The sequence below is a fragment of the Gigantopelta aegis genome, chromosome 3, assembly GCF_016097555.1.
Source record: "Gigantopelta aegis isolate Gae_Host chromosome 3, Gae_host_genome, whole genome shotgun sequence".
Classification (NCBI taxonomy): Eukaryota; Metazoa; Mollusca; class Gastropoda; order Neomphalida; family Peltospiridae; genus Gigantopelta; species Gigantopelta aegis.
Genome location: NC_054701.1, coordinates 38,299,144 through 38,319,702, shown reverse-complemented (window position 1 = coordinate 38,319,702; position 20,559 = coordinate 38,299,144). Strand labels below are relative to the sequence as shown.

Below are 20,559 nucleotides of genomic sequence, written 5' to 3'. Positions count from 1 at the left end.
TGTTTTATTATCAAACATGGCATGGTAGAATGTGTGGCTCAGTGCTTTTAAAACTTCTAGAGTTGAGACTCAAGACTAATAGAGTCAAAGACTAACATTACGGTATATGGCAGTGCTATACAAATAACATGCATGTGACGTCATTAAAGATTTGAGTCTAAACTCTACAAATGTTATAAGCATGAACCTTGATGATTCTAGTTTATTGCATTGCCATGGTTAGGTCACTTATTTTCTGTTAATTTTTTTTTTATTATTCCCTAAACAGAATACAGCAATGTCAGGGTTGGAGCGAGTGCCCCGAGCTTACTGTCTCACAATAATTTAGTTTTTAAATATAGTTACTGTTTAAATATTTTATATAGCCTACATAAATACATACACACATAATGGCTAATATATACACACCTATAGACATATGTTTGCATGAATATTCATACTCAACACATTAAAAAGAATATGTATTTAAACTAAAAAAAATAAAGACATTTTGTTAATTGTTATCTAGGGCCAAGAGTCAAAATAAAACAGTTTCAATGCATATCATCTGCACTGTTTGGCATAAATTTGGTATAGTAGTATATCTTTAAAACTCACTTTCATGACTTAAGATACCTGTAATCAAATAAAACAGTTTCAATGCATATCATCTGCACTGTTTGGCATAAATTTGGTATAGTAGTATATCTTTAAAACTCACTTTCATGACTTCAGATACCTGTAATCAAATAAAACAGTTTCAATGCATATCATCTGCACTGTTTGGCATAAATTTGGTATAGTAGTATATCTTTAAAACTCACTATCATGACTTCAGATACCTGTAATCAAATAAAACAGTTTCAATGCATATCATCTGCACTGTTTGGCATAAATTTGGTATAGTAGTATATCTTTAAAACTCACTTTCATGACTTAAGATACCGGTAATCAAATAAAACAGTTTCAATGCATATCATCTGCACTGTTTGGCATAAATTTGGTATAGTAGTATATCTTTAAAACTCACTTTCATGACTTCAGATACCTGTAATCAAATAAAACAGTTTCAATGCATATCATCTGCACTGTTTGGCATAAATTTGGTATAGTAGTATATCTTTAAAACTCACTATCATGACTTCAGATACCTGTAATCAAATAAAACAGTTTCAATGCATATCATCTGCACTGTTTGGCATAAATTTGGTATAGTAGTATATCTTTAAAACTCACTTTCATGACTTCAGATACCTGTAATCAAATAAAACAGTTTCAATGCATATCATCTGCACTGTTTGGCATAAATTTGGTATAGTAGTATATCTTTAAAACTCACTTTCATGACTTCAGATACCTGTAATCAAATAAAACAGTTTCAATGCATATCATCTGCACTGTTTGGCATAAATTTGGTATAGTAGTATATCTTTAAAACTCACTTTCATGACTTAAGATACCGGTAATCAAATAAAACAGTTTCAATGCATATCATCTGCACTGTTTGGCATAAATTTGGTATAGTAGTATATCTTTAAAACTCACTTTCATGACTTAAGATACCGGTAATCAAATAAAACAGTTTCAATGCATATCATCTGCACTGTTTGGCATAAATTTGGTATAGTAGTATATCTTTAAAACTCACTTTCATGACTTCAGATACCTGTAATCAAATAAAACAGTTTCAATGCATATCATCTGCACTGTTTGGCATAAATTTGGTATAGTAGTATATCTTTAAAACTCACTTTCATGACTTAAGATACCGGTAATCAAATAAAACAGTTTCAATGCATATCATCTGCACTGTTTGGCATAAATTTGGTATAGTAGTATATCTTTAAAACTCACTTTCAAGACTTAAGTTACGGGTAATCAAATAAAAGTAAAAGTTTTATTCAGAGTAATATGTTTGTAATACAGAATGATCCATCTTAACTGTTATCAGACCTGTCAACCCTCCTGGATTCGGCAGGAGTCTCCTGGTATTTGATCAAATCTCCTGACAACCTGTGCAGGAGACAGTTTCTCCTGTTGAATGACATTTTTGTAGGCAAAAAAAAAAAAAAGATCCCCTTTTGCCAAAATAACATAAGGGAAGTGCCAGACTCTGGCCCAGAGTTGACAGCAATACACACAATGTTAAAATCACATGTCACAGCAAGACAAAGAAAAGACCAATTAGCTATATAAACATACTTGTGTCAGTTAATTTTGTATGTTTGTGCAGTAAAATGTTGGTAACAAATGTACACTTCAATAGATTTTTTTTTTACAATTAATAAATGTTGTGTTTGATATAAAGTTATCCACGTAAATGGGTATAATTCCTGTATATTTCACACAATGTCCGTAATGAGGTTTTACTTGATTAATGGAAATACAATGTTTATTGCATCATTATAATGATTTTAAATAAGTACCACACCACTGTTCCTCATTATAGTAAAAACTGAATATTAATTTATAACATTTATATAAATTTGTCTTGGGTACTTCAATTTGGGTACACTAGCCACAAATGATGATGTAACATAACCTGTAAGTGTAATGCCGTAAATGTACTAATTAATTGTTTTAATTTCTTGTTAATTTACTTAACATTTTTGGATAAAAGAGATTTTTAAAAAAAATATTTATTAAATCATAATAATATTTAAACTTTAAAAAGAAATATATATACACATATTTTTATTTTTTAAATTAATTTTTTTTTTTTTTTTTTTTTTTTAAGCCAAGATCTAAGGTTAACAAGTATATATGACATTATGTAGTGTTCATATAACTTATTGTAATAATGTTTACAACAACCTTGCGATTTTGGGTTAAATTGTGTGAAGTTAAAAAATCATCTGTTTTTTGACAAAATCTCCTGCTTTTTCAACACACACCTCCTGCTTTCTCTTGACTAAAGGTTGACAGGTCTGACTGTTATAGAGGATAATAAATTAATTACTAGTTATTATTAAATTTATGTCCCGATTGAAATAATTTTCAGTTGTCACGAGCTTTAGCAAGTGACAGCTAAAAATATTATTTCACGAGGCACATAAATTTGATAAAAACTGGTACTGAATTTGTTATTCTATTTAATACCTTAGCCATTTTTTCTTTCTTTAAGAACCTTCTATTTTCATTGTGGCTACATTTTTATAGCAGCGATATGGACAACTTTACACACTATTCTGAGTACCAGTATTGCTATGACTTTGTATTTTATTTACAATCACAGATAATTTTTAAAAACCAACGTTCTATTTATTCTGTCAAAATACTGTGCCCAATAAACTGTATTAAAATAGCATTTTATTACAAATTTAACAATAAAAACTGAGAGATGTAAATGCAAAACACTTTAAAGTACATAACGTCACTGTGTACATGTATGTTTGCCAAATTGTGACGACATCATATTTAGTACCAGCAAAGTCATTAGTTTGTGAGCGTAAAATTATGATAAATTTTAATTTTCCCGATTATGAATGCACACTGGGGTTATAAATAGAGAATACTACACGACCCTCAGTTTAATACCATTTTTATGAACGAGTACATTAGAAAATGGAATCTATAATTATTGCTTAGAATTTATCAAAAAGTAATAAAAGTAAACCCCATTGATTTTATTAAGTGAATGGATATATCAGCTGGTGCACACCTGCAGCTGACACGTCACACAGTACGGTGATAACTTCCACCAATAAAATAAAATTCCTCTGATAAAAGGATATTACAAATTGCAGTTAATCTTTTTTTGGAAACAAACATCTATGGGAAAAATACTGATTGTTTTGTCTACATATTAATTTGATGATTCCATGGCCAATTTCCATAGTGAAAGATCTGAACGTATTTATAGAGCAGCTAGTGTTCGAGTGTCAGCATAGGCCCCACCCACAATCGAGGTTAATGACCCAGATTTGGGTTTCACAAATAATTTATTATTGAGAGTAAAATCTGTTTTCAGTAAGATATGTACAAAATCATATGTCACATTGTGTTGACCCCATTTTCTCTTAATGTGCTGTTGGCCAATCCCGTTAGCGTTTATATCCCAGCTTTGACAAGGAAAATGGTATCTCACAATGTGACATATGATTTTGTTATTAAACTCTGATATCTCTCACAGGTATGTAATAAAAGTAATATTGCATACAACTGCAGAAGATACTTGTTTATTTCCTGATGCACAAAACTTATTACCTGTAATTATACATCATTGATGTATGTACATTTATGTATGGGGGGGGGGGTGCGAGATGTAGCCCAGTGGTAAAGTTCTCACTAGATGCACGGTCGGTCTGGGATCAATCCCCATCAGTGGGCCCATTAGGCTATTTCTCGCTCCAGTCAGTACACCACGACTGGTACATCAAAGGCCATGGTATGTGCTATCCTGTCTATGCAATGGTACATATAAAAGATCCCTTGCTGCTAATCGAAAAGAGTAGCCCATGAAGTGGTGGCAGCAGGTTTCCTCTCTCAATATCTGTGTGGTCCTTAACCATATGTTCGACGCCATATAAACGTAAATAAAATGTGTTGAGTGCATCGTTAAATAAAACATTTCCTTCCTTATGTGTGAGGGTAAATGTTGAGATGAAATATAATTCAGAAGTGTACATGTACAGTGAAACCCCACAAAACCAGACCACTCTGTAAACTGGAATTTTCTCAAAGCCAGACGTTTAACACCAGTCTCTTTTTAAAAATCAGTACAGAACAAAGCCTCACTAAACCAGATCCCCTTAAAACTGGACTTTTACTAGGTCCCATGGATGTCCAGTTTAGAGGGTTTTCACTGTACTGTGAAAAATATTGCTAATTTAGTAAATTAAGAAATAATAAGAATGCATGAATGAATATTTAATGACATTACATAATTAGAATGTTATTAACAGTAAAAAGGAAGAATGTGTATATATATATATATATATATATATATATATATTATAGGTATAACTTTATACAGTGAAACCCCTTTTAAACCAGACACTCACAATACCAAGTAAAAAGTCCATTTATAAGGGGTATAAAAAGGAAGAATGTATATATATATATATATATATATATATATATATATATATTATAGGTATAACTTTATACAGTGAAACCCCTTTAAACCAGACACTCACAATACCAAGTAAAAAGTCCATTTATAAGGGGTATCAGCCTTTAAGAGATTCTGTTCTGTGACAGTGAAAAATGTCTGGTTTTGATGATATTCCAGTTTACAGAGGATCCGGTTTAGAGGGGTTTCACTGTATATCTATCCTAAATACTATTTTTGTTTTAATTTATATTTATTTCTATAATTTAGCTTGTGCTATGCATGAACTCTGATGATATAAACCATTGCATGGTCCTAAAGCTTGTTTTCTTTACTTGTTTAAGTGCATTTAAATTGTATAAACTTTATTCTTACAAGGCAGACATCGGTAATAATGATGCTTACACTTCTCCATACTGATAAATAACTGAATCTAGCTTCAGTATAATAAAAATAAAAAAAGTTAATTTTTTTCTTTAAAACATTGCCATGATAAGAAAGAAACACTACAGCATACTGTGACTTTAATATACAATAGATGGATATTTTTGGTTTGTTTTTAACAGAAAGGCAATTGTACTTTGCAACATAGTAAATGACACATAACCTTTGATGCTTTATAGCAATAACTTCTGAATATAGTACCAAAAAAAAAAAAGTAAAAAATTAACAGTTTTGAAAATAAACCAAAAACATTAATAATACATAACTGAATGTCATTAGGTGAAGGTGAGCTATACTTCATGACAACAAATGCCACATACATTCATGTGCAGACATTGTTAATAAAGAAAAACCAATAGGGCAAATTGTGTTGAAACTTTAACTATAAATACATCTTCATCAAATTTAATAGAAGAACTGTTCATCTTTGTTCTTTTTCTTCTTCTTTTTTTTTTTTTTTTTGCATGTTTTTGGTGAACGTTTTTAGCTTTTCAGCAACCTGTTTGTTACCAAAGCAACCATATAATAAGTTATTACTTGAAAGATATTTATCAGGAATTTTATTTTTGAAGTCAAATTATAGCATTTTTCACATCATATTATTTATTTATTTAAAAAGAAAAAATATTCTGTATCAGTTTCATTGTCTAATGATAGTTTTTATATCCCTTGTTTTCACTTCACAGACATCTTCTTTCTTTTTTTTTAGTTTATAAACATTGCATGTATATAAAAAAAGAAATGTGTTTGGTTTTGTTACTTTATTTTATTTTATTTTATTTATTATTATTTTTGTATCTCTCTGATATGCAAATATAGTATAGTAATTTGAAATGTCCATTTTTCTTCTTCAAAATTTGATAATACTGGAAATGGACAAACTGTTTGAAATTTGAGTCTGTCACTTGCAAGTGACTACCTGCTTCAATCTGCTACAAATGAGTCATCAAAGGTCACTGGCCATCTTTCATGCACAGTGCATAATCACAGTGTTTCTAACAATAATCTAATGTGGCATTATGGTGACATCAATACTAGTACTAATTAATAGAGTTGTTGACTGCTTACAAAATGTGGACAGTGGTCTTAATTTCCAAAACAAGAGTTCAAAGTCCTACCATATTTGACCCGTTTTCTATCCAGTGCTTACTGTGTTGTAGTATTTACCGGTACATTGGGTATTGTTTTTGCAGGTGGGTGGAGACGTAGCCCAGTGGTAAAGCGTTCACTTGATGCGCGGTCGGTCTAGGATCAATCCCCATTGGTGGACTCATTGGGCTATTTCTCATTCCAGCCAGTGCTTCACAACTGGTGTAACAAAGGCCATGGTTTGTACTATCCTGTCTGTGGGATGGTGCATATAAAAGATCCCTTGCTGCTAATCAAAGAGAGTAGCCCATGAAGTGGCGACAGTGGGTTTGCTCTCAATATCTGTGTGGTCCTTAACCATATGTCTGATGCCATAGAACTGTAAATAAAATGTGTTGAGTGCATCATTAAATAAAACATTTCTTTCTTTCTTTCTTGTTTTTGCGATGCATAAAAACAAAATTTTGTATACAGTCAGAGCTCACACTGGAATAAATTTTGGTTTAGCCAATTTTTAACTATATAGAGCATAATTCCTTGATAATTGTTAAAAAGTAGTTAATCTAAGAAAACGTTTATTAGCCAAGGACTAAATGTTGTAGCCAGTGTATAAAAATTAGCATTTAGCAATTTGGCAATGGATAGGGTAGGGAGAGTGCAGTTTTTAATTATATTTCCATGTGTTTATTTTTCATGTTTCAGATTAAATGTAAATAAAAAGCAGGTTACAATGTTGAAAAAAATTAAAATGCTATACTGTATATTATTATTTTTTACCATCAGACCAATGTTTAATTAATAACAAACAAAAATAAAATTGCTGTTTCAATGCTTTTTTATTTTTTTTTGCTTTTTTATAAATTATTATTATTATTTTTTTTTTTTTTTTTGGTAATAACAGACCAGTTGCTTATTTGATTGGTTGACCTAGGGGTGAAAATATGCCATACAAATGCCCATAGTAGAAATCCATTGATCATAGTGTACCACTATTCTGTTGTCAAGGCAATTGATGATAATGTTAAATACCAGTGATATATGGAATCCATTATTGTGTTACTGGTACATGCAGCTTGTTTATTTTATGTACTTATTATATTTTTTGTAACCTTTTTATCATATTGATTTATTAATGGTTATTATTCAGAACTTTAATACTGGTAATCATGCACTTTGTATACATACATTTCTGTTAATACATGTGATAAGATTCAAGATGCTTTCTTATTGGCTGAAATAATTCAGCTATTTTTAACAAGAACAACTCAACAGTCAAAGCTTGATACACGTAGGTCTACTCAGACATTGGTGGAATTTTTCTTTTTTTTATATTCCTCTTGAATCATAAATATGATGTAATATTGATATTTTGGGATCTCATATCATAATCGTTTGCTTCCAACCCATAATCTGAGATTTGGGGAAGAACAAAATCTTGTTAAATGATGTTAAAGTCTCAGACTATTAGAGTCTTGAGGTAAGACTCCAATTGTTTTATAAGCTCAGGGCAAGATCTCTCTTGTCTATTTAGGGGCAGGACGTAGCCCAGTGCTAAAGCGCTCACTTGATGTGCGGTCGGTCTAGGATCGATCCCCGTCGGTGAACCCATTGGACTACTTCTCGTTCCAGGCAGTGCTCCACAACTGGTGTAACAAAGGCTGTGGTATGTACTATCCTGTCTGTGGGACGGTGCATATAAAAGATCCCTTGCTGCTAATCAAAAAAGAATAGCTCATGAAGTGGAGACAGCAGGTTTCCTCTCTCAATATCTGTGTGGTCCTTAACCATATGTATGATGCCATATAATCGTAAATAAAATGTGTTGAGTGCGTCGTTAAATAAAATATTCCTTCCCTTGTCTTTTAATAATGGACAAATCACCATAATAAAACTAGTTGATACTGTAGTCAACTAATCCAGGCATTTCTGATTAATTTGTATTTCTCATAATGCCAATGCATTTTCAGCTTCATGTTAATAATTGAATCAAGATTGATAAGACAAGTTAGACATTTTACTTGCATGTTTTTTTTCCAATTGAAATTCAATAACTTCAACTTATGCAACTCAGCTTCCTAGACCAACATTAATGTGCTAGTGTGAGAGGAAACCTGTTGTCACCACAGCAACAGATCCACATATTACAGTACTCAGTGTTTCAGATGGTCATTTGACCAGATACTAACCAAGTCCAGTGTTGTTAACCTCAATATGAGTGTAGTTCAGCTAGTTGCTATGGAAACTGTCTTGGTGTTTGTTGTATGTTTGTTATGTTACTGATGAGATTCAGCATAGTGCAGATGTTCCTGGGTTTAACATAATGAACATAATGATGTAACAACAAATTTGCAACTGGGATGGTTATAGTTAATATACATGTGTGTTTCATTTGTGTGTGCGTGTGTGTGTGTGTGTGCTGCATGAGTATGAGCACATGTTCAAATTAGCAATATCAACACCATCCTTTTGTAACCCATTCTTTATGCATGAACAGATTTGAGTATTTATCTGGACTTCTGTTTTTTTGCCTAAGTACTGATCTCCATTGAAACTAATCTTACCTATAAAATATATAACAAATAAAATGATCAAATACTTAAAACATAAATCTAATTTCAAATGAAATAGTTTTAACTACATTTACACATACATAATGTAGATGTATATATTAAAAGCAGATATGAAAATGCTGATTCACATTCATATTTTTTAGTAGTTACACTTGTACATGAAATTTTATATAATTTTTGCTATACTAATAGGTGTAAATATGCATTCAAAAAGCCTTATAGGGACAGATCCTAGTTCTAACCTGTGCAAATTAATACTAAGGTTAGTTAATCTACAAACCTGTAACACACTTGGATAACGTTACAATTGGGTAAAACATGAGTCTGTGACTGTAAAATGGTGAAATACCCTCTAAAAATAGACTAACACTCGACTCCATAACTGTTACTTCTCAGATGCACGTGCGTTTTTAAAAATATTAGAAATGCATTTTGTGATATTAAAACACCAGGATGACCAAAAACATTTCGAATGTACGGAAATTGATAATCTAAACCATAAAATCTAAATAAAGTATGACTTAAGTTATCAAAAATGGCTACAATAGTCAAACATATGCCGTAGTGTTTAAAAACTAGGGTATGTCGCTTTAACAAATGCTTAATCATAAAAGACAAACGAACCCTGTTTTTTTCTGTACACATGTTTAAACACCTGCATTCAAACTCATTCAGAGCATTCATATTTTTTTGCTTATCTTGTATACTAGTATAATGTATGAGTATGTCCTTATTCTTATTTTTCAATTCCTACTAAAAACCTTTTTAATGCAGAATGATCTTTTAGCAATGTGGTAAACAAGTTATTTTTGTGAATAAATTTCTATTATTATTATTATTATTATTATTATTATTATTATTAAAATTATTATTACCTTCCAGAGTGGAAGGCAAATTACCTTATTTCGATGTTCAGCTTTTGAGATCCTTTAATTGTAGATCTCTGTAATTAAAATCTCTAAAGCACTGGTCTGGTTTAATTGCAGGTCCAAACCACGGACAACTCTGATGCGAACATCATTTTCTTGAGGACCCAACTGCTGAGGAAACCATAGTAACCAATTAATCATGACTGTGACTATTTATTGATCCTGCAGTTGCAGAACAGTTTACTCCTAATCAAATGAAGCCAGGTGTATGAGACCTGCAAAGGGTTCTGTGATAATGACTTGTTTTATGTGTGACTTGTGTGTCCTATTAGGCTTTTGTTGCATTATAATTCCTTTTTTTTTTATATATATACAAGGCATTTTTAGTTTTTTGTTGTTCAAATGGTTTACTGTACCCTAACAAGCATTTAACAGTGTCTCAATTGGAATGCATTTTATTATTTTTGTAGGTTTCTTTTTGTTATTTATTTTATATCAGGGGAAAAATTATTACAAAAGAGGTAAATGTAATTATAAAAGTGAAAAAGTAAACGTTTAAAGTTAGTTTGGTTTCTTTAATGATAGCACTAGAGTGCATTGATTTATTAATCATCAGCTATTGGATGTCAGACATTTGGTAATTTTTGACATGAAATCTTAAGAGGAAACCTGGTGCATTTTTCCATTAACAGTAAAGGGATCTTTTATATGCACTTTCCCACAGATGGCACAGCACATACCACAGTTTTTAAAAAGTAAGTGGTGGCAATGTCTAAATGTCATTCAGCTTACAGCAAATAAATCTTGTAAGTGCTATCAAAAATCGTAAAGGACATGGTTGTTCACCTCATTTTTATATTTATATTTTGTACCAATCATTCCAAATTTTAAATTATCATGTTCTCTTGAAAAGAATAATTTGGTGATCTTCCGGGTTAAAGGTTCAGCACACAACAATTACTGGTGATTAATTTTCCAGGCATCAGAGGTTAAGGTTGCTGACTAAATCCTATTTTTTCTTGAATTTATTTTGAAGCACATTGATTTACTATGGATGTTTTATATGCACCATCCCACAAACAGGATAGCACATGCCACAGCCTTTGATATACAATTTTTTCTTGAAAAACCTATTGACCTAATAAATGCATGGAAAGTACTTTATGCTAGTTAATTTATGCTATGCAAAATGCCTTTTGACCGAATCATTGTTAATAATTCCTTCAGGGCCCATGCTTATAAAACTGTAGTCCAGACTCAAATCTCTAATGACATCACATTTATAAAATGTGTATGGTATTGCCATCATGGCATTAAAGTCTCAGACTGTTAGTGTTGAGTCTAAACTCTAAACGTTTTATAAGCACTTCCTTGTTGCTATGTTTTGGCATCCTAGTGAACTGATTAGTTTACCCACTAATTGTGTCACAGGGGCAGATCCAAGCTTTTTCTTGAAAAGAGGTAAAGCTCATAAAAGGGCACATGTTGTGATGTCTTCTTGCCTCCGCCTGCTACCGACCATGGTCGGGCTGCTGATGCTCCCTTGCACCTGCCAGTGCAGGCGGTCCCTCCTCTCCCCCTCCCCCTCCCCCACCTTTCCTGTCCTGGACGTAGGAGCTCTTTAGCTCGGCCGGCTCTTGTGCCCAGGACAGGCATGCGCTACAACAGCTTGCTCTGAATGTGCACGAAAAGCCCTATGACCTGACCTGACCTGATGTCTTCTTCTTTTCCTTTTACCCTTTGGAAATGTAGGACCTTGTAGTGGGGAGCATTAAAACTCGTTAAAAATGAACTTGGGGCAGGGAGGGGTTGGGTTTATAATTATGTATGCAGCTCTCCACAGTGCATTTCCTGTTTTTGATTCTGATATGATATGATATGATTTCAAAATTGTACATGTACATTACATAATTTTCAGCTAAAGAATTCGAGGTCAGCAGAGATCAGAAGCAATATTAGGCTATTGTTTACAGTTATTCTGTTCGGTCATCCCCCCTCCCCCCACACACACACACCAAACAAAAGCCAACTTGGCATTTTATTGATGGGGATTGTTTTTTGTAAGTTGATCATACATTCATTCTATTTTGGGGTTTTATTAGGCTCTTTCTGTCCTTAACCAGTTGTACACCCCACTCCCTACACCCCACCCCACACCTTTGGATCTGTCACTGATATTAGACCTGATGACTATGTTGGTTCTGTGTCCTGCTTTCCATAGATTCTCTGTGAATGTGTAAACTTTATTAACTTGTGTGAAATAAAGTATGCAAGTCTTTATTTGATGTCACTTAATGTTTAACTGTTATCTACCACACATGCTTAGTTCAGGGAACATTTTTGTTTTCAAAATCTTCATTAGTGATATTTCTAGTCAGTTGATAATTGATTAGCAACTACTGTTTAATGTTTTAAAATTGTGTAGCAATCTCTGAAACTTGCACGACGAAATACTGAACAAAGTGATCCCTGTAGTTTGGTTCCAAGCTAAACACTGTGTGGGTCCTTCATATCCATGCTCCACTCTGTAGGCCAACATTTTCATTTATAGAGCCTGTCATGGGACATATGCAGTTAAAAACATAAAAGGGGCGAGACATAGCTCAGTGGTAAAGTGTTCGCTCGATGCACAGTCGGTGTGGGATCGATCCCCGTCGGTGGGCCCATTGGGCTATTTCTTGTTTCAGCCAGTGCACCACGACTGGTATATCAAAGGCCGTGGTATGTACTACCCTGTCTGTGGAATGGTGCATATAAAAGAACCCTTGCTGCTAATCGAAAAGAGTAACCTATGAAGTGGCGACAGCAGGTTTCCTGTCTCAATATCTATGTGGTCCTTAACCATATGTTTGACACCATATAACCGTAAATGCAATGTGTTGAGTGTGTCGTTAAATAAAAAATATAAAAAATAATTTTTTGAAAATGCTTCTCTCTATGGGCCAACATTTTCATTTATAGAGCCTGTCATGGGACATATGCACTTAAAAACAAAATACTGCATGACCGTATGAGTACTGATTGATGATAACAGACGTATTTGTTTCATCCAAAGCAAACACTTAGTGCTATTTTCAGGTAATTAGTTGACAAAAAACAGAATATTGGCAAATAAAATAGGAATGTATAATGAGTCCATTGAAAAATGTTTACTCAGACCCGGATGTAATGGATTCTTTCTTATTAAAACAAAATTTTATTTGAATTTTAGCTGACACGGGAATTACCGGGTAATCACCTCGAAATAGTAGGCAAAGAACCAAAGTAAGATGAACAGACAATTTTTTTTTTTTTTTTAATATGTATGAATATTCCTTTTGCATGGTAAACAAACATATTGCAAATAAGAACTCGAACACTTTTTAAATTAACCCAGAATAGACCAAAATTGGCGACAGATCAGATAATTAAGTTTGCAAATGGGTGAAAACTAAAAAGTGCATTTGAAGCCATGTCATGTAAACAGTGTCATTAGTTTTATTTAGTGGTTGACCTATATTGTTTTGAAGAAAGGAATCGGCAATAACTATAATTAGCAGTCTTTTTCTACTTTGTTTTTCTCTTTTTTGGGGGGTGGGGTGGGGGATTGTTTGTTACAATGATATTATTCCAACTCCTACCTTGACATATATTTATTGACTGCCTTGCAAAACATCGGTATTTTGAAAGGTTACATATGTGGGTAATTTTTGGCACGCCTGTCGTGGGCACAACCTCCGACTCCGCCAGAGAGTTCTGTGCATGACAGGAGGGTTAAAACTAATCCACAATTAAAGGAATACTTAAGCAAGTCTTTTGGACTGGTATGCTTATTCAACAATATATAATGCACATTATTGCTTAATATCAACAAACCAGCCTCGGTGGCGTCATGGTTCGGCCATTGGTAGGTACTGGGTTCGGATCCCAGTCGAGGCATGGGGTTTTTAAGCCAGATACCAACTCTCCACTGAGAGAGTGCTCCGCAAGGCTCAATGGGTAGGTGTAAACCACTTGCACCGACCAGTGATCCATAACTGGTTCAACAAAGGCCATGGTTTGTGCTATCCTGCCTGTGGGAAGTGCAAATAAAAGATCCCTTGCTGCTAATCGGAAAGAGTAGCCCATGTAGTGGCGACAGCGGGTTTCCTCTCAAAATCTGTATGGTCCTTAACCATATGTCTGACGCCATATAACCGTAAATAAAATGTGTTGAGTGCATCGTTGAACTTTTTTTCTTCTTTTTTTTAATATCAACAAGTATATTATTATATTTAATTAATAAAACAGTTAAATGTTACGGCTATTATATATAACTGGCAGATCCATTTTGTTCCATTCAGTGAATACGCCCTCTGGCAAGCTGGTGGTTACGTAATACTTAATGCGTAACGTCAGGAATGAGTCTTAGAACTAGAGAAATAAATCTACCTGGTTTTTGCAGGATGATAAAATAGTCATACATTGCAATGTTCTGTAATAATATACATCCCAGTAAGCCAGCAATAAGTATATATTATTTTTCAATACTAAATAAACCACCATTGTCAAAGTGGCTACAAAACAAGTTGAAATAATTATACCATGTTTTGTCCATGCATTAACCTATGCACTGAAATGATACACAGAGTGTTTTCTTAGTTAATTGGTCTAGTCTGTTGCCTCTACCAGTGATTCCTGATTGGCGGGTGTGTATTTGACGGTTAACTAGACAGCCAATTAATTGACGCTGTCTAGACACAAAAATACATACTGGTATTGTGTAATATTACCCGTCGCGCCTAAAATGGTAATGGAAAAAAACAACCATAGTTTATTACTGTAGATAGTTCTGTAAAACTATTGATTAAGTAGACTTTCCCATCTAAAATCACAGCACTGACCAATTACATAGTCCCAAAGAAAAGAAAATTATCACTTTGTTATCGTGGGTTGTGGTTTTTGCTGCAACGTAGCATACATGTACCAATGAATAGGCCTAATAGTGTACATTTTTCCTTTGGATTATTTAACAAAAAAAATACTATAACCCCATTTTGTTCCATTAATGCAACTTGAAATATATTTAGTTAAATAGTTTATTATATTATCACATCATTTGTTGTTTTACAAGTCAGGTTGATCAAAGAGAAGCGCCTTGTCGTAAATTACTGCTTTTGTTTACACTGTGCATACAGGAGTTGGTCAGGAGCTGATGTTACTTCCTTCCCCACTAGAGTATTGGACGCTTCGAAAACAAAAGAAAATGGCTGCCCCCACTTAGCAGGAATAATTATGGGGTTTTTATTAACTCTAAAATTACGCGTTTTTCATTTGTTAAAATGTCAGTATGTGTTGGTGGTCCGGGTATACATCTTTCCAACACATAAGGCTCATGTTTTAGTTTACTCTCCCTTTAAACAAATGTCTGAATTACATCCCAAATGAGTCCAGCTCAATATTTTCTCCACTATTGGTGTACATTTAGTCGGCTCTTTGTCTCACCTTTCCTAAACCAACACACATACATGCACACTTTGTATCAGTATCACACTTCCAGGGTTGATAGGTTTTGGCTGTACTTTAAAAGCAATGGTATTGATTAATTAATAAAACCATTATACTTAAAAGTCTATGTATTTATTGCAGACTTGGAAACATTGCTCCAATCGTTCTAGATTTCCATAAATTTGATGGTTGGCTACATTTCCGAGTAAGCCATAGATCGAATAATGTCCATTGATAAGAGTAGCTAGCCAACATTTAGGTGGACCATGTCCAATATTGTATAAGCAGCTTGAGTAGAAACGTTTACAAAAAAAGTACTTAGGCTTAAAAAAAAACAAGTGTGTTTCCAAGAATGTGACAAAACTAAAATAATGTATCGTGGGTCAGCCTCTTTTTAAAACTACCAGTACATTCACCTCTACAGGTCCTGATAACTTGTTATGTATGTACGTTTTTCACATTCATAATAATAATAATAATAATAACACTGGGGAAAAATATGTTTACAGCCCATTTTTCTAGGTAATGTTGGATTTCAGGAAAAACTAATTTTTAGTATAAGCCTAAGTTTGAATCTCCACAGGATATAACATCACCAAAATATGTTTGATGCATTGGACTAGCATGTCCATTGCAATATTTTGTTAATGAAAAAATAAAAAGATAAAATAATAACATTTAATATTAACCACAATATTTTAATAACATTCACGTCATATAATAATCAAAAAATAATTATATATGTCAAACAATGAAGGTAAACAATATAGTGATCAAATACCAGTGTTTAGTCATTGACATTATTATATTATGTATTACCAAAGTAGCTTAGAATTAATATTTTTATTGTATAGTTTTGACAAAGTGGACAAAACCAAATATTATTTTAATTATTCAACCAATAAACTAATACATCTTTAAAAAAAATATTGGACATTTATAAATCTTCAGTGGTATTGTTAACTCTTTTGGTACATAATAGGTGAAATATACTCACTAGGTACACATTTTAATATTGTATATAGTAAATTTAAATAAGTAAAGACAATTAAATTAAATAATCGCAAAAAAACATATTCTGTATGATTTACCGAACAACAAAATGTACAAAATATATATGTTTTAGATTACCAAAATGTATAAATCAAAACTATCACTACCATTTAAACAAATAAACAGTTCAGACCTGTGCTTTCATTCATTCATTCATTAATACTTATTTTCATGCTTACATGTATATCCAAAAGTTTCAAGCACGCTGTCCTTTGAACACATGTTAGCTATTTGAGTTGTCTTCGGGGACAGTGGATTACTCACAGAGTCATTAAACTCACTCTGGATGGGAGCCAGTACCAGGATACAAATCCAGTAATTACATGTCTTAATTACCATGGTTTTTATCTTGATGATTGAATATGAGATACATATATGTATAGTGTACATGTACTGCCAAGAGTGTTCAGAGTCAGCAGGGACCTTTTGGCTAACCACCTCACCTGAGGCAATCATTTTTAAAACGTCGTAAGAATAATATAATATAATATCTAAGTACAACTGTGTATATTCAGAGTCCTTCTACGGTCATTTGACCCCAGGCAAAACTCGTGATGACCCCCCCCCCCCCCCCCCACACACACACACACACCTTCTAACTAAGCCTGCATACACCATAAGATGAAATTCATCCAGTATCAAAAATATTTCAAACGATGGCACAGGAAGAGAAAACCACTCTGTTTACCTTCTGATGCTGAAACAGGATAATAAATTTTCATTCATCTTACTTAAACACTTTCGAACACGTCTGCTGAACAAGAGGTACCAAGCTGGGTATATAGGTGCATTGACACAGAACAGCAGACGACAAAAGAAGAGTGTAAACAGTCTGTTCTCTGGAGATACTTTGTCTAAGGCACCTGGAACCGAGCAGACGACCAGGGGTATAGAGCAGACAAGATACGCACAGAACATGACCAAATAGTTCCTGGCCGCGCCGCTAACGCTCATTCTGGCTCGTCGGAGAGACTGATTTTGTAAGGCAGACGAGTTCTTCAGCTTTTGAATCCTGTCCATATCAGCACCAAGTGAAATATCAGTGAAATCTGGACACCTGCTTTTCTGGGAGGTCATGCTAATATTGCTCAGCGTAGCTTGAACAGGCATCTTATTAGGAGGGTTGTTTTTGCGGCTAGCTGCCTGGATTGGATTTTCCAGAGCTATGATGTCCTCAAAGCACAAACTATGGTCGCATTTTTGGTAATGGACCATACAGTTTTCCAGATTGTTTGATACTGTGAAGGCATGTTGTGTGGGATTTGCTTTTGTCGGTTGGTATGTTCTTTGAACAGGAACATCTAAGTTTTCCACTGAAACACTTTGTGTTCTTTGCCACGGTCGCACACGGTTTTTGGCAAACGAGACGGCGATGTTTAACATTTTAAATATTTTGTAATATGAGAACACTATTATTGTAAATCCCACAAGAAAAGAACATATAATAACCAAGAAGATAATTAGCTGATCCACGCTGAATTTGTGTTTAGATGGAATGTAATAATTTACCCTGAAAGGGTCCAATGTGATGTTCAGGTCTGAAGAAGTACTTGCAAAAGATAAACTGCAAGTCATACTCAGAATGAGAGACACAATCCAGTTTCCTGAAATGGATTTGGATACCATATGTCGTCTGGTCTTTAGCGACAGAGACGGTTCTTTGATGGTCTTGAATCTGTAGTAACCAATGGCAGCGAATGATCCCCAATACTGGAGCAACGCATTGAGCACAATGAACAGCTGTATACCCGAAAGGGCATTCGAACCCTCTTCGCTGATGTCGATTGTGTTGATTTTCACACACACCATCGATAGCAGCATGCTGATGCTCAACAGGATGTTGTTGATGCAGATGTTGACAAGATGGCTGTTGGGCGGCGTCCTCAGAGCTGGCGAGCACTGGATGATAATGATCAGAAGAGAGTTGATGAAAAGACTCACGAGGATGTTGACACACAGATACGCAAGGGTGATGACCACCAGACTTGAAGGTAGTTCCCATATCGTTTCAGAAAATGGTGATGTGTCTGTCGTGTTGGTTGTCGAGTTCGTTTCTGTTGAATTGTTCATGCCTCTGATCTTAACCATGTAGCTATCCAAGTTACCGCTAGACGTTTAACCAATACGTGAACAATAAACATTGCGTTCATCCACGATTTGGAAAGTATAGCATAAAACACCAACCTTTCTCCAGTCTTGTAACAAATTCCTTTACATGCAAACTACAAATACATGTAGTTTATACATAGCATTGGTTTAAGAGGTTCTTAGCTCATTAACTGATTTATAGTAGATGGTGTTAAACATTTGCTTGTTTGTAGCTAGTGCATTGTCTTATTATTATTTTTAACTTTTATTACAACTTTCAAAAACAAATGTATGTGTTGCGTTTGATAAAACGGAATGTGCGTGCTTTTCAAGCATTGTGTATCCATTGTCCATTTGACTGTTAAAGGGTATCTAGTAATCAGAGACTATCTCTGGAAAATATTGTGTGTACTGCAATGCTTCAGCATCGTATTTCCAAGTCGCCCAGACGTCGTGATCCCTGTAATTCTGCCGACTGTTGTTCTGATGTAGAGTGATTCTCATTATGACGTCTGTCTATCTGAAGAACAAAACGAGATGGAAGTGAAATTAACAATATTGATTGCACTATGCTGATGGATTGTTGGAATAATTTGTGTATAGGTCTATATATATATATATAGGCCTACATTTAGCAGTCGGATACAGCTGTAACTGAATTTTCATCTCATTTAAAAACAGGATGTTGGTTGTTTGGGTGTTTTTTTCTTTTAAAAATGTGAGGTGGACAGACAAACACATTATCAGACAGACATGGGTTATGGTAATTTTGGAGTGGGGTACATATTTCCCGTTTCTTTAGTTAACCACATGTATTTACATGAACGTCACAGGAATTTAAGTAAAAATGCAGTTGATGACAGACATTTCCATAAAGCTATAAGAATAATTGTTTTTACGCAGATTTCGGTACATTTGTTTCATTCTTCCCCCTCCCCGTACGCTTATGGGTACTAGTTTCACAAAGTTCATGCTTTTATCATCAGTATGCTAAATGGATACATGTCAGCTGTGGCGAAAAAATTTCCTAAAGACCCTTCAATTTGTGGACAAATAAGTAATAGATATAACAGTGTTTTACTGTTAGCAGTTTACGTCGTCTTAGCGACGTGTTCAACTGTTGTAAATAACATTCCATTCATGTACACTTAGACTACGTTGGATAGCTCGGAACAATTGTAGTAGCATCGTTAGACAATTTATATATATATATATATATATATATATATATATATATATATATATATATATATGGGAATGGCTAGATGACACTTGATATGAGTTGGCTAAATGTATCAAATAGACTGGACAATGTGATCACATTTTGAAACGAAGCTCCATTAGTTCACTTGTCTATCAGCTCGCGTTCTCTCTCTCTCTCTCTCTCTCTCTCTCTCTCTCTCTCTCTCTCTCTCTCTCTCTCTCTCTCTCATATGTAACTCTCTCTCTCGCTCTCTCTCTCTCTCTCTCTCTCTCTCTCTCTCTCTCTCTCTCTCTCTCCCTTCTATGTATCTCTCTCTCTCTCTCTCTCTCTCTCTCTCTCCCTCTATGTATCTCTCTCTCTCTCTCTCTCTCTCTCTCTCTCTCTCTCTCTCTCTCTCTCTCTCTCTCTCTCTCTCTCTCTCTCTCTCTCTCTCTCTCTCTCTCTCTCTCTCTCTCTGTGTGTGTGTGTGTGTGTGTGTGTGTCTTTCTGTCTCTGTCTTTCTCTCTCTTTCTGTATCTCTGTCTCTCTTGTATCTCTGTCTCTCTGTGTCTGTCTGCTCTCTTTAAGGGTTGGTATTTTCAAGTTGTCCTGGTAAATAATTGGAGTATTACTTGACAGCCCCAATAAAACGTATTATAAGCGTTCTTCAAGAATAAGCATAGCGTTGTTTATTACAGGGTAAGTAAGCACATTTTGAATTTGTTAATTTTTGTAATTTTTTGTTCTGTCATCTTATTAAAAACA

The 20,559-nt window shown here is 34.0% G+C and overlaps 2 protein-coding genes across 4 annotated transcripts in view; one reads left to right on the top strand and one right to left on the bottom strand.

Annotated features, from left to right (window-relative positions):
* Window positions 1-12,282, top strand: part of LOC121368009 (uncharacterized protein KIAA1841 homolog) — a 38,317-nt gene extending 26,035 nt beyond the window's left edge. For all 3 annotated transcript variants that reach the window (XM_041492518.1, XM_041492517.1, XM_041492516.1), the window contains one exon: window positions 10,122-12,282. In XM_041492518.1, the coding sequence (XP_041348452.1) occupies window positions 10,122-10,164 (43 nt within the window). In that variant the 3' untranslated portion in view covers window positions 10,165-12,282. The remainder of the gene's footprint in view (window positions 1-10,121) is intronic.
* A 2,895-nt stretch (window positions 12,283-15,177) lies between these two features.
* On the bottom strand, window positions 15,178-19,648 carry LOC121390092. The gene has a single exon (XM_041521815.1). The coding sequence runs from the start codon at window positions 18,609-18,611 to the stop codon at window positions 17,208-17,210; it is 1,404 nt and encodes a 467-aa protein (XP_041377749.1). The 5' UTR covers window positions 18,612-19,648; the 3' UTR covers window positions 15,178-17,207.
* Window positions 19,649-20,559: the final 911 nt, after the last annotated feature.

Bases quoted from the DNA above. Each gene is read 5' to 3' on its own strand.
- LOC121390092 (XM_041521815.1), bottom strand. From the start codon at position 18,611: ATGGTTAAGATCAGAGGCATGAACAATTCAACAGAAACGAACTCGACA.